Consider the following 18,391-nt stretch of genomic DNA (forward strand, 5'->3'; position numbering starts at 1 on the left):
GTTTCTAGGACATTTGAAAGGAGAAGTCCTCAAATATACAATAATACAGGTGTACGTTTGGAGAGGAAGCATTGGCAATGACCAACCTAGGGGACATTGATTGGTGCCGCCTTTTCTATCCACGGCTAAGCGGCGCCAAAGTGACTGGTCACGTGATAACTGTTCACTTCTCCTCTTTTCATGTCCTGGTCAACCCTGGGATTAAATTTTGGCACCCGGTTCACCTCGGTCATCACCTTGGGTAAACAATCATGATCCTCTGAATTAAATCATACTCCTAGCTTAAGTTGAGTACTTAATCGCAGCCATTTTGTTCCCACACGGCGAGCTGAGAGTGTGGCGTTAGCTGCCCCGGGCTAAAATCTCACCACCCCAGCCCCATCTTTTACTCCATTCGAGCGGGCGACTAAAGTAGGTAAACAAGGGCCTCTCTTCGTCCCGATCCGAACCACACTTTCGCATGCGCTGGATGCTAGAAATCAACAACAGCCGTCACGATGGCCGACCGACGACGCCGGAGCCCCGAAGGCTCCAGCAGAACGAAGGGGAAAGAACCCACGCGCGCAGCCTACGACGAGCCCCCAAGAATGACGAATTATACCGAGCAAGCAAGAATGCGACCAGGCGCAGAGGAGGTGGCGTACTCCTCCAGCTCCAGCTCGAGCTCGAGCTCGAGCTACATCGATATCTCACGAACATACTCGAGGAAGTTCGGGCTCCGCGCATTCTTCACTGCGCCTTCCGAGCGCCGACGTCTGCGCCGACGCAGGAGCAGCCGCTTGTTCAGGAATGCGAACTCGTCGTCCTCGACCGTGAACAGCGACCTTGCGTATGGAACGGGCTTTATCAAGCGCCCGAAGCGCAGAGGTGTTAGAGCTAGGAATGGGAGGGAGATTGGCACTGAGAGAGCTAGTGATAGGGAGAATAATCGGAGAAGTAGAGGAGAGAGGAGGGAGGACGCGGCGGCGGCGAGAGGACCGCTTGCAAGGGCTCAGACTGATGCGGAGATATTGGCTATTGGCGCTGGCCTGGCGAAGCTTGCGAGAGATCAGAATAGGAGAGATTTGATGGAGGCAAGGAATAGCAATCGAGGAGATCTAATTGCCGGGGGTTCGACCACTGGATTCAATAATCAGGGACCGAGTCGCGGATTGGTAAACTCGAGGCCATCACATGGATCAGATACTGTTGATGAGGAAGGGTGGGAGTCGGCTTCTGAATCCGAAGAAAGTGTCGATTCAAGATTAGCGTTCGGGGAACCAAGCAAAAGCAGTGGAGGCTTTTTCGGACTCTTTGGAAGGAAGAAGGGACGGCCCTTGAGTAGGAAGGACTCCGTAGTCGATCCCCGACTTTTCGGGCCCCAGAATACCCTACATGGTATTGTTACTGAACCCGTTGGATTTGATGAAATTACGCCATGGGCTTCCACCAATGACTTTGGACAGCAGTTTTCAGAGGGTCCAGGAATCGGTCCAAGTCACACCGGTTCTCAAGCATCACTACAACGAGTCTATCCTATTCCTACCTCAGACCCGGGAAGATTCGACGCCAGAGCAGCTTCAGAGGTTTCTGGGCCAGAGCCAATTGTCGTCAGTCGACCAGGCCCTATCCCCATCCAGCAGCCTCAACCTATGGTGCCTATTTCTCAGAGTGTTTATGGGCGAAGGGAATCAGGTAGCATCTCAAAGCGGGATTCAACTTCGTCTGGTCGAGGCAAATCGCTTGCTGAAGCTGCCCTAGTGGGTGTTGCCGGTGCCGCGGTCGGTGCAACAATTGCTTCTAGCAGGGATGATCGAAAGAGAAGAGAAGACGAAGAATTGGATGAGAGAACCCGCATCAGACGTCGTGATAGCGAGAAAGAGAGCAAAGACGACCGACGCCGAGAGAAGCGTGGTAGTCCGGACCGAGAGGAACGCAGAGAGAAACGTCGAGAGAAGGATGATTCCTCTCGAGTGTCTTCTGACAAGCGCCGCGAGAGGCGTAAAGACGAGACTCGCGAAGAAAGGGATGAAAGACGTCGTCTTAGGGACGAACCCCGGGACGAGAAAGATGAGAGACGTGAGAACCGACGGGAGGAGCGACGCAACGAGCGGTTTGATGATCGAGGCTCGGCTCGCCGCACTAAGAGCGAGACAGCTGTGCCTACAACTGTTATTGATCCTTTCCAGTACCAGGTTCCAGATGATGCTTTCGAGACTGTGGCTACGGAGCCTTCTCAAAGGACAATCGAAGCAGCTCCTGCAGTTCACTATGTTACTGTCGAGCGTGAACCGGACTTCAGTCGTATTGCACCAATTAGGGATGCACGCACGCCTGACTTTATGCATATGCATCGCCAAAATCCGCCCAAATATGTGGATAGTGGTCCGGGAGATCGGGAGTACGATTCTCGTGACCGAGCATTGCATGAAGCCGAGGAGATATACGAAGAGACGACACACTCTACAGCTCCTATTGCTGCAGCTGCGTTCGGTGCTGCAGTTGCTGCCGTCCACCATGCCGACGCCGAGCGTGAAACTAGATCCGACAAACGCAGAGATGAGAGGCGTGGTGAAAAAGGAAGCTCTTATGATGATTATGACTCCAAACCGCGTGATAAGAAGCCCGAGAAGGGAAGAGATCCTGTTCAGGAAGAAGCAGACAGGGCATACCGCGAGATTGTCATGGCACGGAAAATCGCATCACAAGTCATTCGCTCCCGTAGCAATTCCCCTGATCGCTCGGTTGTGGAGAAGTACACAGCAGAGGAGGAAGAGGAGCCCGTCCGAATAGTTACTCCGCCTGGGATGGAAGACCAGAAGAAAGTTGGACCTTATGATGCTCCAAACGCTGATTTCCAACTCGACCACGTCTTGGAGGATCCTTTAGACTTGCGGAATTTCAGGATCTCGCCCACGAACATGGTCCGTGTTGATGCTGAAGGTCCATATCTGAAGCGGGATCCCGATGCTGACCGGCCTCGTCCGTTCCTAAATCTTGTTCACCCAACCCCTACGCCATCGCCTGCGCCTGAGAAGCAAGCCGATCGTTCTGAACCTGCTACTTCATCAGAGCCCAAGGATCGCAGAGACTCAAAACGGTCCTCTACTTCTGATGTCAAGTCAAAGGATGAGGTGGTTGATTCACCCACTGCTTCGAATGTATCCAAAGGCGTTACTTGGGGCGAAAATGAGACCAAGCACTTCGAGGTTGAAAGCCCATCCGAGCACAGAGATGAGTTTGTGTCGAAATCCGACATCAACGCTCGAGAATCTCAAGAGGAGCCGCAACCTAGTGCCAGCCCCAAGTCCAAGGGATGGGCTGCCCTTAGAGGTGCCTTTATGGGAGCTGCGGCTGCGGCTGCGGCTGCGAGCTCAAGTGAAACTTCGAAAGCATCGGAATCTAAAGAAGATGAGAAGAAGGATGCACCTTACGAATACCGGGGCGTCGCTGTTGAGCCGGAGAGTCCTCCACAAAGCTCAAGTCAACGAGACGCACCACCTGCTGGTCCTAAACCCTCCGCTTCCGAGACTTCACGTGTGCCCGGCGCTTTCAATGATGATCTTGACTTCACTGCTACTGTGGCCGCTGGATTGCAAGACTCTGGTTTTGATCCTAATATTGTGATCGATGACCCGTCATTTCGAAGACGAAACTCTCCACCAGGCTCCAACGATTTCACGCCATACCGCACTCCATTCGCCGAGACAGTTTCTGACCTTGGCGCTATTCCATCAGAGGTGTCAGGCCCTCAGGGTTACATTCTTGGTGAGGTAGCCAGCACACCGCAAGATTGGCGCAGCGTTTCACCTCCCGAAGGCGACGGAATTGCAACTAAGCTAAGCAAAAAGGAACAGAAGAAGCGTGATAAGGAGAGAAGACGAAGTGGAGATGTGACGCCCCTCGAGGAATCTTCTGCCATGAGAGACGTCGTCGAAGAGCCTGAAAGATATTTTGAGCCTCCTTTGAGCAAGAAGGAGCAAAAGAAACGTGACAAGCTTGCACGACAAACCAGCCAAGGAGACGATATAACCCCATCCGTTGCTGATGAGATTGTCGAGGAGCCAGAAAGCTACTTCGAAACCCCGAAAAAATCCAAAAAGAAGTCCAAGAAGGGCTCGTCTGGCGTTGATGACTATGCGGAAGAGACATCCCGGGATAGCAGAAAGGTGTCTGTTCCTGTTGATGCTTTTGATGATTTACGCAACGACGACGACGAATGGGCTGACGCTAAGAAGTCCAAGAAGAAGTCGAAGCGTGACAGCGATCGCCATGATTCTCCTGCTCGATCCGTCCCATCTTCAGAGATTGCTTCAGAGTTGGAGAGATCATCAAGCAAGAAGTCCAAGGACAAATCAAAGCGGAAGAGCGAGCAACATGAGGCTGACCCAACTGAAACCTCTCTGCCGGCTAGCACACCATCTGAGACTAGTAGAGATGGAGACTTTGATGATTCGCGAGGGAACAGAAAATCATCGACCAGAGACAGTGGTGTCTTCAGTAGTGCTGATCGTGGAGACTCTCGCTCAGTGGTTTCGGCTGATGCTTCACGTTACGGTGATGACGAGCCTCGGAGATCCAAAAAGAAGTCCAGAAGCAGCACCAAGGACGACTATGATGATTCTAGATCAGTAGTTTCAGCACCTGCTGGCGACGACTACGAGGATTCGAAGAGGACCAAGAAAAAGGATAAAGACAAGGACAGAGAGAAAGACAAGAAGAGTGGAGGTGGCTTCTTCGGTCTTTTTGGCTCTAAGTCCGACGTCGGTGCCAGAGATGAGAGCCCCAAAGGATCAAAGGACGACTTCGAAGAACCAAAGAAGAAGAAAAAGTCCAAGAGAAGTTCCGTTGCTGACTCATCGAGTATCTACAGTGATATTGGTGCTCAGTCTGTCGGTGACCTTTCGCGCTCGATGTCCAATGGAAACGGCGACAAGAATAGCGCCTACGATGATGGCGATGACTCGGGCGAGAAGACTAAGACGAGATCCAGATCCGAAAGTCAATCTTCGAAGAAGGATTCTTTTTTAGGTAGTGCCGGCACCCTTGGCGCGGGTGTCGGCATTGCGGGTGCTGCTGCTGCAATTGCTGCTCAGCAGTATCAGCAATCAAAAGCCGCAAATGTGAACAGCAGGGAGACCGTCGAGCATGAGCAACGCAAAAGCTCCCCAAGCCCCATCCTACCCCACGAAATCCGTGATCCCGAGATCACAGAACGACAATTCAGACCTTCAATCGATCCCCAGTATGGTGATCTTCTCCCACTGCCACCAAGCGACCCAGTATCTCCGAATGTGGATCCAATAGATGATCTTCCCGAGCTACCTGAAAGTCGCCCAGATACTCCGGAGCCTGAGCGTATCACAAGAGAAAAGTCTATGAGCGCTGTCCGCAAGAACATCCAAGAGACTCCGGTGAAGTCCCCAAGCCAAAGCGCAGTGCCATTGAACTTCCTCATGCGGAACAGACCACAGCCGTCATCACCCCGCTTTGTCCGATCTTCTCCATTGCAATCTCCAGCTACTCCGCATGAAGACTCTCTCTCTTTTCCAAAAGCTCGATCAAGGCCAACTTCCTGGGATAACTCAAAAGAGTACAAGCCTCTCTATCTTGTAGAAAGCCACAGACGTGGGTCAAGTGCTCAAATGGAGATGGAAGAGGATCTTCCAGCTCTCCCCCCTAGTCAAGGGACTTCGCGCAGTTCTTCACAGCTCGAGATTGGAGAGTTGGCAAAAGATCCACTGTCAATTGACACTGACCTAGCATCGTCGAAATCGGCCGAGCTACTTGGCTCGGAACAATCAACACCAAAGGCTGCAGTTATGACTCGAGATGACCATGCTATTGACGACTCATTCGATGACATGAATCTGACGGCAGAGTCAGGCCTATCTTCACACCCAGAGCGAAGACCATCTTCCCCTGTGCCGAAATCTCACTTCAGGGAACATGTTGCTGAAGCCGCTGCAGCAGCAGGACTAGTTTCCGCGATTGGGTATTTTGCTTCATCTCCAACCTATCCAGAGAACAAGGAATCCTCCTTGGATGAGTTGCCATCTGTGCCACGACAACCTTCGCCTGTTGATCCAATGACGAAAGATAGGAGCTCTTATTTACTTCAGTCATCGCCATTGTCCAAAAAGTTCGAGGAATTCGAACCTGTTGATCGAGATTTGGATTCGCCAAGTAGAAATCAAAAGTCGTCTCGTTCCAGCAGTAATGCAATGGAGAGCATTCAAGAACGGGAAGCGACTGATGTCTTTGGATCACCGAAAGCCAGGCCAGAAGATATCGAATACGAACATGAGCAGACCACGGATGTTCTTTCTACTTCACCATACGATGACCTCGCCGACCAAGAAAAGACTCATGAGATTCCGGAGCTACTAGCCAAGGATTTACATGAACTTGATGGCCCCACTGTTGAAGAAACCGAACCAGTTGAGGAGTTTACCTTCACCAAGTCCAAGAAAGACAAGAAAAGAGACAAGAAGAAAGGCAAAGGTCTCTCTCGCTCTTCCACACAAGAGGATTTCACGATCCCAGACGCTAGCAAAGACGGCGCTCAAGACACACCTGGTCAAGCCGAAGCCAAACCAACTGATGATGAGTTCTTCATTACAAAATCTAAGAAGGATAAGAAGAAAGGCAAAGGACTCTCTCGCTCTCTGACGGAAGACGATATGGTAATTCCCGAGCCTAGCAAAGATATCGCTGAAGAGACAACGGGTCCACCCGAGACCGAACCCGCTCAGGATGAGTTCTTCGTCACAAAATCCAAGAAGGACAAGAAAAAAGACAAGAAGAAGACCAAATCGATATCAGCTTGGGAGCCGGAGGAACCTGAGAGTGTGCCACACCAAATCGAGGAGCCTGTGGCGGAGATAACTCGAGATGTGTCTGAAGAGATAGCTACGCCCGCGGATGTCGAGCCTCTCCATGAATTTTCGACTCCGAAGTCAAAGAAGGACAAGAAGAAGTCCGTCGTAGCTTGGGAGCCTGAAGCATCCGCGAGCGCTGCACAGACTACCGAGGAATTGCCACAAGAGCCAACTCGAACACTGTTGGAAGACACCTCTATTGCTGCTGATAATGAATCACTCGAGGAGACTAAAGCATCCGAGAGCACTGTACAGACTACCGAGGAATTTCCACAAGAGCCAACTCGACCACTATTGGAAGACACCTCTATTGTTGCTGACAATGAACCACTCGAGAAGACTGAAGCATCTGAGAGCGCTGTACAGATTACGGAGGAATTTCCGCAAGAGCCAACTCGACCACTATTGGAAGACACCCCTATTGCTACTGACAATGAACCACTCGAGGAGACTGAAGCATCCGAGAGCGCTGCACAGATCGCCAAGGAATTTCCACAAGAGCCAACTCGAACACTGTTGGAAGATACCCCTATTGCTGCTGACAACGAACCACTCGAGGAGTTCGTCATTACGAAGTCCAAGAAAGACAAGAAAAGGGGCAAGAGGAAGTCCGTTGCAGCTTGGCAGCCTGAAGCATCCGAGAGCGCTGCACAGACTACCGAGGAATTGCCACAAGAGCTAACTCAAACACTGTTGGAAGATACCCCTATTGCTGCTGACAACGAACCACTCGAGGAGTTCGTCATTACGAAGTCCAAGAAAGACAAGAAAAAGGGCAAGAGGAAGTCCGTTGCAACCGAGGAACCCGACGCGTATGAGAGCGTACCGCAAACGATTGAACAACCGGAGCAAGAACCAACTCGGGCCATGTTCGAAGATGTTTCAATTCCTGTCGAGAATGAAGCAGTTGGCGAGTTCTTCACAACAAACTCCAAGAAGGGCAAGAAAAAAGACAAGAAGCAGGCAAAACCACCTACCTGGGAGCCTGAGGAGGAAATCACATCTCAACCGCTTGCAGAACCTACAGTTGAAAAGAACCGAGTCTTTGCGGAAGAGACAACAACTCCTGCTGAGATTGAAGCAACCGAAGACTTTTCCTTCGGCAAGTCTAAGAAAAACAAGAAAAAGGATAAGAAGCGGTCCAGGCCAACCTCAACTGTAGGGACTGAGAAAGATGAGACTGAAGCCCCTGTATTGGACACAACTCGAGATCTTGTCGAAGAACCGGTCTCCATATTGCACGAATCTTCTGCGCCTGAGACTGCAATCGCAGAGCCTGCCACAGATTTGACGATAAGTCAAGCGCCCGAAGATCATGAGGAGATCATCGAAGCAGAATTCACACCAAAAGATAGTCGACTAGAGCCCGTCGAAGATGTTGCTCAAGAACCTCCTGTTAGCGATGACTTCACAGCCTTTGAGACCAAGAAGGTCAAGAAGAAGAAAGGCAAATCATTGATGAGTTGGGGACAGGAAGAGGAAGAAGCCGTTCCCACCGAATCAGTGCCTGAGGAAACCCAACAAGACACCAGTCGAGATGTCCCAGAAGATGCACCGGCCGCTGACCAGTTCTTCGTTACCAGGAGCAAGAAAAGCAAGAAGGAGAAAAAGCAGCGAGGCGAATTAGTCACTGCGTGGGAGCCCGAGGAGGATTCCGCAGCACTACCGACAGCTCCAGAATTTGAGGATACTCAAGACTTCGATGCTGCTACATTCAAAAGAGGCAAAAAGATGAACAGAAAGTCATCATCATTTGTTCCCGATGATGATCTTTCTTCCACAGCTCGACAAGAACCTGTCGAAAGTCTCGCTGCTCAAGATGATACGCCTCGGTCAATCGACGTTCCGGAATCCGAGGAAAGCCACCTGCCAGCAGAGAATTTGCCAACAACGGAGCAAGTGAAATCCATCGAGCCTGAAAATATTCTCGATGCACCAGAGAGCCTATCATCAAAGCCCACGCCTATGGGTGGGCCTGGTGCGTGGCCAATCACGCCTGCTACCCCCTGGACTGGCGGTGACGTGCCTAATTCTTCGAGCAAAGAATATTTTCCATCAACAGAAACATCTCATGGTCCTTTGAATCGCGAAATGCCGGAAGATTTGCAAAGCAAAGAGTCGTTCCCGTTTACGGAGACTGTCTTGCCAATTGTCGCTGCCGGTGCTGCTCTTCTTGGTGCAGAGTCGATGAAGAGAGAATACTCGCATCCTATTGAAGGCTTATACAAGGATACTACGACCTCGAAGTCCATGCATGTGAACGAGCCTTCACTTTCACAATCTGATTCGAAATCCGCTCCTGATGGCTTCACCGCTGGCTCTGACAACGACCAGCTCAGCCTCGCAAAACGATTGCAGGAAGAGTTCAGTGGTGGCAGCAAAAGGTCAAAGAAGGATAAGAAGCGACAAAGCTTGCCTCCGACACCTGCTCGAGAGGCCTCAAGATCCAGGACTGTGGAAGAGTTGCCCGAGTCGCATCCGAGGGCAAGGAGTCTTTCTATCGGACCCCCTGCTCCAGACGCTTACAGCGAGGATAAACTTGAGCTTGCTCGCCAGTTCAAAGCAGATTCCGAGTCGGGAAGCAAGAAATCTAAAAAGGACAAGAAGAAGCGACAAGGATTATCGCGCTCCTCAACTCAAGATGACATGGGTTTTGATAGAGACGTGGAAGATTCGCAAGCGACTGTCCCGGAAATCTGCAAGGATTCTCAGGATCCAGAAACTTTGGAGACTGCTCCAAAGGGTGACGGCTTTGCTGCTGGTTATCAAGAAGACCAACTTTCTCTGGCACGTCAATTACAAGCAGAGTTTGGGAAGAAGTCAAAGAAAGACAAGAAACGCCGAAGCACTTCACAGACCCCTCAAGATCAAGTGCCTCGCGACGACTACTTCGGTGAGCCATCTCGTGCTCCCATCCCCGATGTAATGGAGCAAGAGCCCACAGTCCAAGTTCCAGAACCAAGCGTCCAGGATATAGCACGCGACGGATTGGCTGTGCGGTACAGCTCGGAACAACTCGAACTTGCTCGACAATTGAAAGAAGAATTTGGATCTGGCTCCAAGAAAGGCAAGAAGGACAAGAAAGACAAGAAACGCCGAAGTACTTCTCAAACACCTCTAGAACAAGAGCCACGCGACGATTACTTTTGTGGGCCATCTCAACCGCCGCTTCACGATGAAGATGACCAAGACCGAGGAGCTTCAATGCCGGATTCAAATGCTGAAACAGGTCCTACACGCGATGGACTGGCCGTGGGATATAAGATGGAGCAGCTAAAGCTTGCACGGCAACTGAAGGAAGAATTCGGATCTGGCTCCAAGAAGTCGAAGAAGGACAAGAAAGACAAAAAACGCGGGAGCTTACTTCGGACGAATACCGAAGACAACTATTCATCTGATGCTCAACCAGGAGATGCGGAGAGCGGCAATTTCGAAGCCCCACAACCAGATTTTGCTGAAGCTAGTCCTGCGAACGAGCCTGAAGATGAATTTTCTTTCGTGACAAAGAAGTCAAAGAAGGACAAGAAAGACAAGAAGCGCGGCAGCTTGCTTCTGTCGAATATCGAAGATGACCTTCCACTTGATGCTCAACCGAGAGATGCGGACAGTCGCAACTTCGAAGCCCAACAGGAGCTCGCCGAAGCTAGCCCAATCAATGTACCCGAAGATGAATCTGCTTTTGTTACAAAGAAGTCCAAGAAAGACAAGAAGGGTAAAAAGCGTGCAAGTCTTTTGCCGGATACCCAAGGCGACGTATTCCCGTCTGAAACCATCTCTTCGCCTACTAACGATGTTGCCAAAACACGAGACATTGATGCGCCAGAGCCTGCACTTTTTGAAGAAGGACCCAACGAGTCTGCCCAGCTAGAAGACGACTTTGGCTTTACGAAAAATTCTGAAAAGGACAAGAAAGGCAAGAAACGAGACAGCGTCTTACAAACCTCTGCTGAGGATGATTTGCCCGCCGAGACTCGATTTGAAGGCCGAGACGAAAGTCGAAATGTTGATGTCCTAACTCAGCCCGACTTCACACCAGAATTTTCTGCTGAGCCCGTGGCCGTTGAACCAGAAGACGAATTCTCTACCTCCACCAAGAAGTCCAAGAAAGACAAGAAGGGCAAGAAACCGGACATCGTCTTACAATCGGCAGCAGAAGAAGACATTCCCATTGTTGATTTCGGAAAAGAAGTTGAAACTTTGCACGCCTCTCGTGACACAGAGTCAAGAGAGATTGATCTTGAGCCAGCTCAAGCAGTACCAGAAGCTGACTGGAGTGTCCCGGAAAAGCCTTCGAAGAAAAACAAGAAGAAGCGTCAAAGCACAATTGCTCAAGAGCAGCCGTATGGTCAACCTGAAGTTGAAGCGAGCTCTACACAGCCAGAACAGGAGCTGTCGATGCCCAACAGCACATCAGAAGCTGTTGATGAGGCAAGTGACGATTTCGGGTTCTCATCAAAGAAATCCAAGAAAGACAAGAAGAAACGTGGAAGTTTGCTTCGAAGCGCGACTTTTGACGAGACACCGGAGGAGATAACCAGCGAGATGCAACCTGAATATGAGAGCCGAGATCTAGTCGACGAGGCTGGTGCCGCAACTGCTCCATTAGCAGATGACCAAGATGATGGATTCGAATACTCGTCCAAGAAATCGAAGAAGGACAAGAAGAAACGTGGAAGTTTGATTCGAAGTTCGACTTTCGACGAGATACCCGTAGAGCAAGCCAATGATGTCAAGTTCCAGCATGACTCCGAGAATCGAGATTTAGGCGACGGTATTAATGCCACTCTTGCTTCAGTAGCAGATGATCAAAATGATGGATTCGAGTATTCTTCCAAGAAATCGAAGAAAGACAAGAAGAAACGTGGCAGTTTGCTTCGAAGCTCCACACTCGATGAGACACCAACAGAACAAGTCAAAGATGATAAGGCCCCGCCTGAGCCCGAGAGCCAAGATATAGCTGGCGATCCTGGCGCTGCAGTTGCTCCATTAGCAGTTGATCAAGCCGGTGAAGCGGAGTATTCCTCCAAGAAGTCAAAAAAGGAAAAGAAAAAGCGCAAGAGCTTGCCGCAAACAACTATGCCTGAAGACCTGCCCAAGGAGATCGAGCAACCTCGCAAGCAAGACGATGCTGTTCTAAGTAGCGTTGCTGAAGATAGTCGACCTACAATTGTCGAGACTGATCGCGCTCCTGAGCCAGAGCCAGCTATCCGTGAATCGACTTTCCACGAAGACAAATCACTTAGCCAGCCTGCAAATATCATCACTGAGCGTGAAGACTCTCAAACGGCGACCCGTGAAGCAGCTTTCGAAGAAGACAGTTCCATCAACCAGCCAGAAGATGAGGTATCGACGAGCGGCCCCCCAGATATCTTCCACGATTTTGCATTTACGACCAAGAAGTCCAAGAAAGACAAGAAAAATCGAAAAGACTCTACCAAGGATGATTCTGAAGAAACTTCTGGAGTCTCCACCCCATTGGACCCTATGGCGGAGCCGAAACCGATTGTTGAAACCTCCATTCCTGCAGAAAAAGAAGACACTGTTCCGAGTGATCAACCTCTGGAGCGAGATCTGGATTCGTTCACAGTCCCTGCATCGGCACAACAGGAAGAGGAACCCACTGATGAATGGAGCTCTTTCTCAGTCAAGAAATCGAAGAAAGAAAAGAAGAGAAAGGCCTCAAAAACTGCATCATTGGGACCATCTATTCCTCGGTTAGAGCCTATCCTGGACCCCGAAGTTGCCATTGAGGAGCGCCAGTTGCCCACAAACGATCTAATGGAAGGAAACAGAGCAATTGAGGAACCGTCAAGTCGAGCAATTGAGGTGCCCATCAGTCAAGTCATGGCAGACGACACCGAGGCGCCAACAGATGAATGGGCATCTTTTTCAAACAAAAAATCAAAGAAGGACAAGAAAAAGAGCAAGAGCTTATCTAGAAGTCTGTCTGAGGGACCATATGAGATACCAAGTCTATCAGATCCTATCGTCGAACTAGAAACGAGTATGACGGAGCCGTCCCGGCCAACAGAAAATATATCCAAGGAGCAATCAGCAAGCGAAGTACCTCGAGTACCGGACGAAGTGACTGTTGCTACGACAAAGGAAGACATCGAGCAGCCAGCGGATGAGTGGGCGTCTTTCGCAACCAAGAAGTCGAAAAAGGATAAAAAGAAGAGAAAATCTGGTCTTTCTACTCCCGCCGAACTAACCGAGGAGATTTTGTCTCTCGAGCACGCAAGTTCATTTACGGAAGAGCCCCTTCCACCAGTCTTGGAATCCGCCGAACCAACGGAAGAGATTTCATCTTTCGAACACGAAAGTTCATTTATGGAAAAGCCCCTTCCACCAATCTTGGAATCCGCCGAACCAACAGAGATTTCATCTTTCGAGCACGAAAGTTCATTTACCGAAGAGCCCCTTGAACCAGTCTTGGAATCCGCCGAACCAACGGAAGAGATTGCCGAACCAACAGAGGAGATTTCGTCTCTCGAGCACGAAAGTTCATTTACTGAAGAGCCCCTTCCACCATTCTTGGAATCCGCCGAAGCAGAACACGGCATGCCTACGGTTCAAAAACAGGAACCTCTGTCCAGAGCTTTTGAAGATGAAGTCCCCGAGAACTCAGAGACCCAGGTCCAAGATTCCGAAGATCTGGGGCCGACAAATGAAGAATCCAAGGAGCAAGAAGCCACTGACGACGCATTTGCTTCTGTCACCAAACGATCGAAGAAGGATAGGAAAGGCAGCAAAAGATCATCCCGCGCTCCTTCCGAGAGCAGAGCCTCTACATTAGGCCCAGCTGATGCCTTGCCGATAGAAACTACTGAAGCTGAAACTCACCCCCCTTCAGGGCAAATAGTCTCGAGCCCGGTTACCATGAAGGACGAGAACTTGGAAGAAACCCATCAGGCCGAAAGACATGCCGTCGAGCAGGCTGTTGACGACGAGAGAAAAGACCCTTCTGGTGATGATCTTTTCCGGACTCCATCAAAGAAAGACAAACGAAAACGCCAAGCCACTGTTGCCGATATCTCTTTGGGCGATGGTATGGATTCATCTAAGCCACCGTTGACGTCTTGGGCAGACGAAGTCGAGGAGGCCGAAATTGAAAGACAAATACCCGTTATTCAAGATATCGCGAAGGATGAGTCACTATCTCACATTGCAAGCACAATCGAAACCACTCCTGTCGATGATTTCTTCAGACCTACCAAGAAGGGCAAAAAGGGCAAAAAGAGGATTTCAGAACCCGCGTCTTCAGTCGAATCTTCCAGACCTGCGACTTCATCTGGAATGCCAAAGGATGAAGCGGCTGACGATCACAGTAATCTTGCAATACTTGCAGCGACGGGTGCCGCGCTTGCTGGTGCAGCATTGCTCAGCAAAGGCGACGAGACTCGGGAGATCCCATCCCAAAGTGCTGGTTCAACTACGCCTCAGAGAAAACTGTCGAAAAAAGAAAGAAAAAACAAAAGAATTGATCTTGGGCCTGCGCCACGAGACGATATCTTCGATGATCCTGCCTTGTGGGAAGGCGCTGAACCTAAACCGCACGAGGAAGTCATGCATGTCGATGATGATTCTGGAAGCGACGGCTTTGGATTTGCTTCTAGAGATATGGACGAGCCAATATCAACCCATCAGCCATACGAGACCAGAGAGCCAACACTTGGCTATGAACATCATAAGCATGTGGAGGAAGCCAGGCCAGTCTCCCCAGCCGCTGAAACCAAATTCATCCCGAAAGAATCTACCCGCACCCGCGAAAGAGAAATGGACTGGGATAACCGCCATGCGACTACCGAAGCATTTCAAGAGGATCACGATCTTCACGGGGAAGAGCAACTAGAGCGTCAAATTTCAGAAGAATTGGATCAGAGATCGTCAACAGGAGACGAGAGAACCGCCACCCAACTTCCTTCCAGCATATATGTTCCCCAAGAGCCCATACAGCACAGGGAAGACATCTACATCAATGATCCACATTTCTCCCAGCCATCAAGAAGCATCGTGGACACTCCACCCTCAGACAAAGGTGTTTCGTTCGAAGAGCCTCCGCCAATCATCCATGAACACATCTCGACGCCGTCGAGATCCTCTACTAAACAACCTTACAGCGAGAAGAGTGTCGCATTCGAGGATGTGACCGACCATAGCCCCGCTAGGCCTCTTAGTACCAGTAAATATGGCCGCACATCGTTCTCGGACCTACCAGTTGTGCCTGAAGAATCTGAACACCCCCCGGCCCACCCTCACCATGATTTTGAGGGCAATCGTGACAGTGCGTTTGTCACGGGGTCACCGATTCCACGACATCAATTCACTGATGATCATGAGCATGTCCGTGACAGCGGTGTGCATCTTCGCGACTTTTCACCAGCGGAGAAAGCACGAGCACACGCCTCTTCGACAGATGCTGCTCTTGCTAAACTTTCCTGGCCTCAGGTCGACGAGGAAACAGAGACTGTTGACCTCCATCGGTCTCAGAGAATTGTCGTAGAAACTTCTACTGGTCATCGCCATCAAGAAAGAGTCCCTTCAGAGACTCGCGACTCTCATCCTCATGAATCGCACCGATCTCAAGGCGAGAAGGCAACACACCCCGACAAAGCACCTCTTACAAGTCGAGACATCTTCCCCTCTTACAAATCGACTGAAGAGATTTCTGGAAAGCATCATGGTCGTGATGAAGGGACGAACCGAGCCTACCTCCCATCTCAACATAGCACGGAGGAGAGGCACACGGATCTTCACAGAGTTCCTACCATCCATGAAAGCCGAAAACCAAGAGAAGACAGTCTAGTTAAGCAACGCCTGCAGCGATTTGAGTCTCCAGACCTCCAACATCCTATCAAACCTAAAGAAGACAAATACTCAGAACTTGCAACGTCCCAAAGGCCTAAAGCTGAGCGACCTAAAGGAATGAGTGAGGTGGAAGCAGGTGCGGCAATTGCAGGCGCATCTCTTGGTTTTGCAGCAGCGAGAAAACTAAGTCAAGAACAACGGCCGTCTAGCGCCCAAAGTCAGAGATCATCATCAAACATCAACCGGTTGCGAACTCCAGACCCTAAACGACCTGACAGTGTCGCCAGCAATCGCTCGGGCACACCTCCCCTCCGCCGTAGCGATCGGAAGCTAAGCGGGGATTTGAGGTCGCTCAGCCAACGGAGCAAGCCGGATCTCGCTAAAGAAGCTGAGCTAGCCGCCCTCGCATCTTCAACTTCAGTGCACACAGCAAACCCAACAGCCAACGAGGGCCGTGTCCGGGCCAAGGACATGGCGACAGATGTCTATGTGCGTTTCTTGAGCTTCGATGATAGGTGCGATGCTAACAGTAAATAGGATGGCTTTGGTGAGGGCCGCATGGGCTCGCCGCGATCACCGACACGACCCCACAGCATGCGCCGACGACAAAGCATGCAGGTCCTCGACCTCGAATCCAAAGTCGAACAACTAGCTGCCGAAAATCGCTTGCTCGCAGAAGCAAAATCCCAAGCTGAACGTACATTGGCGTCCACTTCGCATGCCTCCTCATCCTTGATCGAAAAGGATGCCGAAATCGACAGCCTCAAACGAACACTCGACTGGCTGCAAAACGAAGTAACGAGGCTTACACAAGTAAATGATGGCCTAAACAGTGCGCATGTTGAGCTGGGACGGCAACATAATGAACGGTATGGCACGCTCGAATCCCAACATGTTCAGAGCACGCGCGAGCTGCAGGAGGTCCGCGACGCACATGACAGCTTGTCAGCGGGTATGGAAGCGATCGTGAGGAACGAAGTACAAAGCGCTGTACATGATAAGGATCGTGAGATAGCTCAGTTGCGTGCTGAACTCGATGCAGCGAAAGAACGAATCAGAGAGATGCAACGTCAAATACTCGCATCGAAAGCGAACGAGATCGATTTCCTAACTGTTAGGGATGAGGATTACTTCGACAACGCTTGCCAGTCGCTCTGCCAGCACGTACAGCAATGGGTACTGCGGTTCTCGAAGTTTTCTGACATGAGAGCTTGCAGACTCTCAAGCGAGATCAACAATGACAAGACCATTGATCGACTCGACAATGCTATTTTGGATGGTTCGGACGTGGACCACTATCTAGCAGACAGGATCAAGCGCCGAGATGTGTTCATGTCGATGACAATGAACATGGTGTGGGAATTCATCTTCACACGATACCTCTTTGGCATGGACAGAGAACAACGACAGAAGCTTAAATCGTTAGAAAAGACGTTGTCTGAAGTTGGACCTGCCGCCGCAGTTCACCACTGGCGTGCAACCACGCTCACGTTATTGTCGAAACGTGATGCATTCATCCAGCAACGAGAGACAGACACCCAGGCCGTTGTGCACGCAATCATCGAGACATTATCGGAGATTCTACCTCCGCCAAGCAATCTGGAGACTCAGATTGAAGAACAATTGACAAGGGTGATGAAAGAGGCAGTCGATCTTTCGATCGAGATGCGAACTCAGCGTGCGGAGTATATGATGCTCCCGCCTCTGCTTCCCGAGTACGACGCAAATGGAGACCTCGCAAGCAAGGTGTCGTTCAATGCAGCATTGATGAACGAACGCAGTGGGGACACGGTCTCTAACGAAGAATTGGAGAAACAAAAGGCCGTCGTCAGAGTTGTCTTGTTCCCGTTGGTCGTCAAGAAGGGCAACGACAAGGGAGAAGGTGATGAGGAGATTGTTGTCTGCCCTGCACAGGTTCTCGTGGCCAAGCCCAAGAAGTCAGTGAGGGTCTTCAGTCAGGGAAGCACGCAGGGACATTCAAGGGTTTCATTGCAGAGTACCATGCCTGCCGATTATGGAGAAGGGAGCGTCATTTAGAAGGTTGATATCCTTTGGGCGAGATTCACCGGCGTTTTCTGCTTTAAGCAATCATGATGACTTGTAGGAATTGTTGTATTTTGTATACTTCTCTTTAGGTTTTCAAAAGTAGGTAGATAATTCTTTTCAGAGTGTTTTCATGCAATCTTGCGAGGTGCTGAATGTGACCATGAAGATCAACAAATTGGAGCAGCCAGTCATCGTACTGGGCAGAAGTCTCTCTTCTCAATGGAACGTACGTCGAAATACCGCACGTGACAAGTCCATCGAGTGGGTCTTCCCGAGGATCGGCCGCTTGCGTGACCCCTGCGGGGCTGAAAGCCACCTAAGCTGCCGAGACGAAGCTTGACAAACAGTCAAACGTATGACAAAAGGCCTCTCATAGGCCGCTTCCAACGTCTGATAAGGCTATACCCAATGAAGCGATTTGTGCTCCTTGTTATCTTCAACATCTCGGAACACTTTTTACACTTTTGTTAGAGCTCACATCAGAGCCCGCGCCGAGCAAAAACTACGTCATGGACTCCATGGTCACTGACTTGTGAGGCCAGTTGACAGCTGAGAGAGGCAAGAGCGCGAGGACTGGGGAACGAGCTGCCTCTTGGAGGGCTTAGGTGAAAATTTAGTCGTGCTTGTGAGTAAGGGAGGGGGAAAGTGTAAAAATGCCTCAATGTTGGGAATTGATG

At 50.4% G+C, this 18,391-nt stretch overlaps 1 protein-coding gene across 1 annotated transcript; it reads left to right on the forward strand.

The window, feature by feature from the left end:
• Window positions 1-589: 589 nt before the first annotated feature.
• On the forward strand, window positions 590-17,839 carry K444DRAFT_574797 (uncharacterized protein). The gene is made up of 2 exons (XM_024877454.1): window positions 590-16,157; window positions 16,206-17,839. The coding sequence occupies exons 1-2, from the start codon at window positions 615-617 to the stop codon at window positions 17,703-17,705; spliced, it is 17,043 nt and encodes a 5,680-aa protein (XP_024728828.1). The 5' UTR covers window positions 590-614; the 3' UTR covers window positions 17,706-17,839.
• Window positions 17,840-18,391: the final 552 nt, after the last annotated feature.

Source organism: Hyaloscypha bicolor (assembly GCF_002865645.1).
Source record: "Hyaloscypha bicolor E unplaced genomic scaffold K444scaffold_182, whole genome shotgun sequence".
Taxonomy (NCBI): domain Eukaryota; kingdom Fungi; phylum Ascomycota; class Leotiomycetes; order Helotiales; family Hyaloscyphaceae; genus Hyaloscypha; species Hyaloscypha bicolor.